General features: G+C 50.2%; 1 protein-coding gene across 2 annotated transcripts; it reads right to left on the reverse strand.

Moving 5' to 3' along the window:
* Positions 1 to 671: 671 nt before the first annotated feature.
* On the reverse strand, positions 672 to 1,550 carry olig3 (oligodendrocyte transcription factor 3). Of its 2 annotated transcripts, XM_030070870.1 has the most exons (2): positions 1,013 to 1,535; positions 672 to 976 (listed from the first exon to the last, which is right to left on the reverse strand). In XM_030070870.1, exons 1-2 carry the CDS (start codon positions 1,533 to 1,535, stop codon positions 672 to 674), a joined length of 828 nt encoding a protein of 275 aa, XP_029926730.1. The 2 variants fall into 2 exon arrangements, with proteins under 2 accessions (XP_029926730.1, XP_029926731.1); XM_030070871.1 differs by having other exon boundaries at positions 672 to 1,550.
* Positions 1,551 to 3,024: the final 1,474 nt, after the last annotated feature.

A 3,024-nucleotide genomic window follows, 5' to 3' on the forward strand; every position in this document is an offset into this window, starting at 1 on the left:
GTACAAAAATAAAGACACGGGGTCTCTGGGCATAACAAATTCTGTTCAGCAAAAACAATCATGCTGTGATGTCTGGCCACCACGGCCTTCATCATCATCATTATTATTATCATGCCAAAAAAATCCGAAATTAGAACACAAATGGACATACAATAACGCCACAAAACTAGAATAAACCTAAAAACTTCTCTCCCTCAGAACTCAATAGGCCTAGTGTCAAAATCCATTGTTTCATTTTTTCTTTAGTCAAATACATAATCGTTATCATTTTCATACACTGTAGAACTCAAGTTTTAAATCCTTGGTACAAGGCACAGAGAGCATTCTTCGTTTGCACAAAATGACGCCTGATACAAAAAGTAACAATAAATCAAAAATGGTCATGCAGCCTTCCTCTTTCAGATTGCGTTGTGAGACTAGACTCACCTCAGTCCAAACACAAGAGAAATTGCATGACATCGAATAACCAGCAAAACCTTTTTTACCCTCACTGGAAAAATCTTTTTTTAAGACAAAGTCCTTGTTACAAGGAGGAAAATAAACTTTTTTCTCATACGCCAAACAAGAGAACAGACAAAACAACGCATGCACCGATGAGGCCGTATTCACCCTCATGCCCAGAGTTTTCTATTTACATTATTGACATCTCTGTCTCTCAGTCTCACTGGGCATCATTTCATCCCATCTTTGCTGTCCCCTGTGAGTCTCGTAAGGCCGGTGGAGGTGATGGGGATGTGGGGAGGGGGGGGCACCTGGCAGATGGTGCAGGGGCACGGAAGCCCGGCCCAGTGCTGGAAGCCCGTGCCCAGCTGGAGGGCCGGCGGTGCGGTGGGGGAACCCTTCATCAGTGAGTGGGGCGCCCGGATGGACGTGAGCCCCGGCAGCGCGCTCGTCAGGGTGGACGACGTGGACGAAGACAGCGCGCTCCCGAGGAGAGGGTGCACCTGGTGCGCGGCGGCGGCGGCGGCGGCGGCTGCTGCGGCGGCCGCGGCGCTGCTCCCGGTGTGGCCGCCGCCGGCGGTGTGCGTCACGGTCCCGCAGTGGAAAGCGGAGTGGTGCCCTCCGTAAATCTCCCCCACCAGTCGCTTCATCTCGTCCAAGGAGCTGGTGAGCATCAGGATGTAGTTCCGGGCGAGCAGCAGCGTAGCGATCTTGGACAACTTCCGCACTGAGGGCCCGTGCGCATAGGGCATCACCTCACGCAGGCCGTCCATGGCCAGGTTGAGGTCGTGCATGCGCTTCCGCTCGCGGCCGTTGATCTTGAGGCGAAGCTGCTGGATCTCCTGCTCCGTCACCTGTTTCTTGAGTTTGTACTTGCTGCTGCTGCTGCCCACCGGCGTCGCCTTGGGGTCCCCAGACCGCGATGAGAGGTGCTCGCCGCCGGTCATCTTCTGGCGCAGCTCACCGCTCTGCGTGGAGGAGGACACGGAGGAGCCGAGGTGGTGGTGCTGGAGGTGGTGCTGGTGGTCACGGAGATACATGCCGTCCATGTCCGGGGAGGAGGCTCTGCTGCTCGGGCTGGAGTCTGAATTCATTTTATGAGTTCTTCCGAGGTTGGGTAGGAGGTCGCCGCTCGCTTCCTCCCTCTCTCTCTCTCCCTCTCTCTCCCTCTCTCTCTCTCTCTTTCTCTCTCTCTCTCGCCTTGTCTCTTTCTATGTGGAGCCTCAAGTCACTCTGTGGTCACCTGATGTTGTCTGTATCCCGTCCCGTCCCACGTTTCTCTCCTGTGTTTTGTCACAATAATCAACACTTGCCGCTCTCTCTCTCTCTCTCTCTCTCTCTCTCTCTCTCTCTCTCTCTCTCTCTCTCTCTCTCTGTTATGAGTGCGGTCTTGTGTTAAGCCCACTCTCCCTCTCTATCTGTCTCACTGTTTCTCTGTGGCGAGCAGACAGATAGTCAGTGTTTTTATATGCGGGCAGACAAAAGCGGCTCTCCTATTCATAACGCCTAGTTAGGATGACGTGCCCGTTAGAAAGGGGGCGGTGTGCTTTGACTGTCCCAGTGACCACGGTGCGCAGCCATTCACTGCCATTGTCATGACACTGTTGGGGGGCACAGCTCTTCTTCTCTTCTCTTCTCTTCTCTTCTCTTCTCTTCTCTTCTCTTCTCTTCTCTCATCTTTCAGTTTGATATTGCTCTTTCTTGAGAATTGCCTGTGCACTCTGTCAAGACTTTGTAAAATGTAGTAGAAAATGTCATGGATGCTGCATCAACAACTTTTTAAGGTACAGACACAAAATTTTAGGGTATTTATGCTGCTGAAACTGTAAATTTACTAAAAAAAAAAAAAAAAAAAAAAAAAAAAAGATTGACTATAATTATTGCCGTCTTTCCGATATAGGCCTTTTCTATTTCTATAACCATGCTGGGCATTTTCTGATAGACTGCACAAGATAGTATTTTTACGCATGGGATAACTAATGTAAAAGAGTGAAATAATAAATAATTTAGGCTACCGTTAATTCTCACATTGTTCTTTGATTTAACTTGCAATCAATAATCGCTGAGAAAACGCGACATGTTGTGGCCTCTAATGCCCCTTTTCCACTAGTACCTACTCAGCTCGACTCAGCTCGACTCGGCTCGACTCTACTCGGTTTAAGAGCTTTTCCATTAGGTCGTAGTACCTGCTAGCAGGTCCCATTTTAGCACCTACTCAGCCGGGGTTCCAAGCGAGCTGAGTCGAGCTGAAAATGTGACGTTAACGCCGTGCAGGCAACTGATTGGACAGGGAGTGACGAGAGCGACTCCCGCACGAAAACAAAACCCGACATTTAAAAAAAAAAAAAAAAAAACGGCAACAGCGGCCGTGCGCATTGACCGTCAGTGAAGTTGTCAAAGTCGGAAAATGGCAAGCAAACCACGACCGCGGTCAAATAAAGACGTGGAGACTTTTCTGAGCTTGTTGGCGGCCCAAAGAATCCAGAGGGAGCTGGACGGTGCGCCGCGACTCCACCCACGGCGAGGTGCGACTCAACTGTAATGGAAAACCACCTAAACCGTGTCGAGGCGAGTAGAGTCGAG

This window comes from Myripristis murdjan, chromosome 15 (genome assembly GCF_902150065.1).
Source record: "Myripristis murdjan chromosome 15, fMyrMur1.1, whole genome shotgun sequence".
NCBI lineage: Eukaryota > Metazoa > Chordata > Actinopteri > Holocentriformes > Holocentridae > Myripristis > Myripristis murdjan.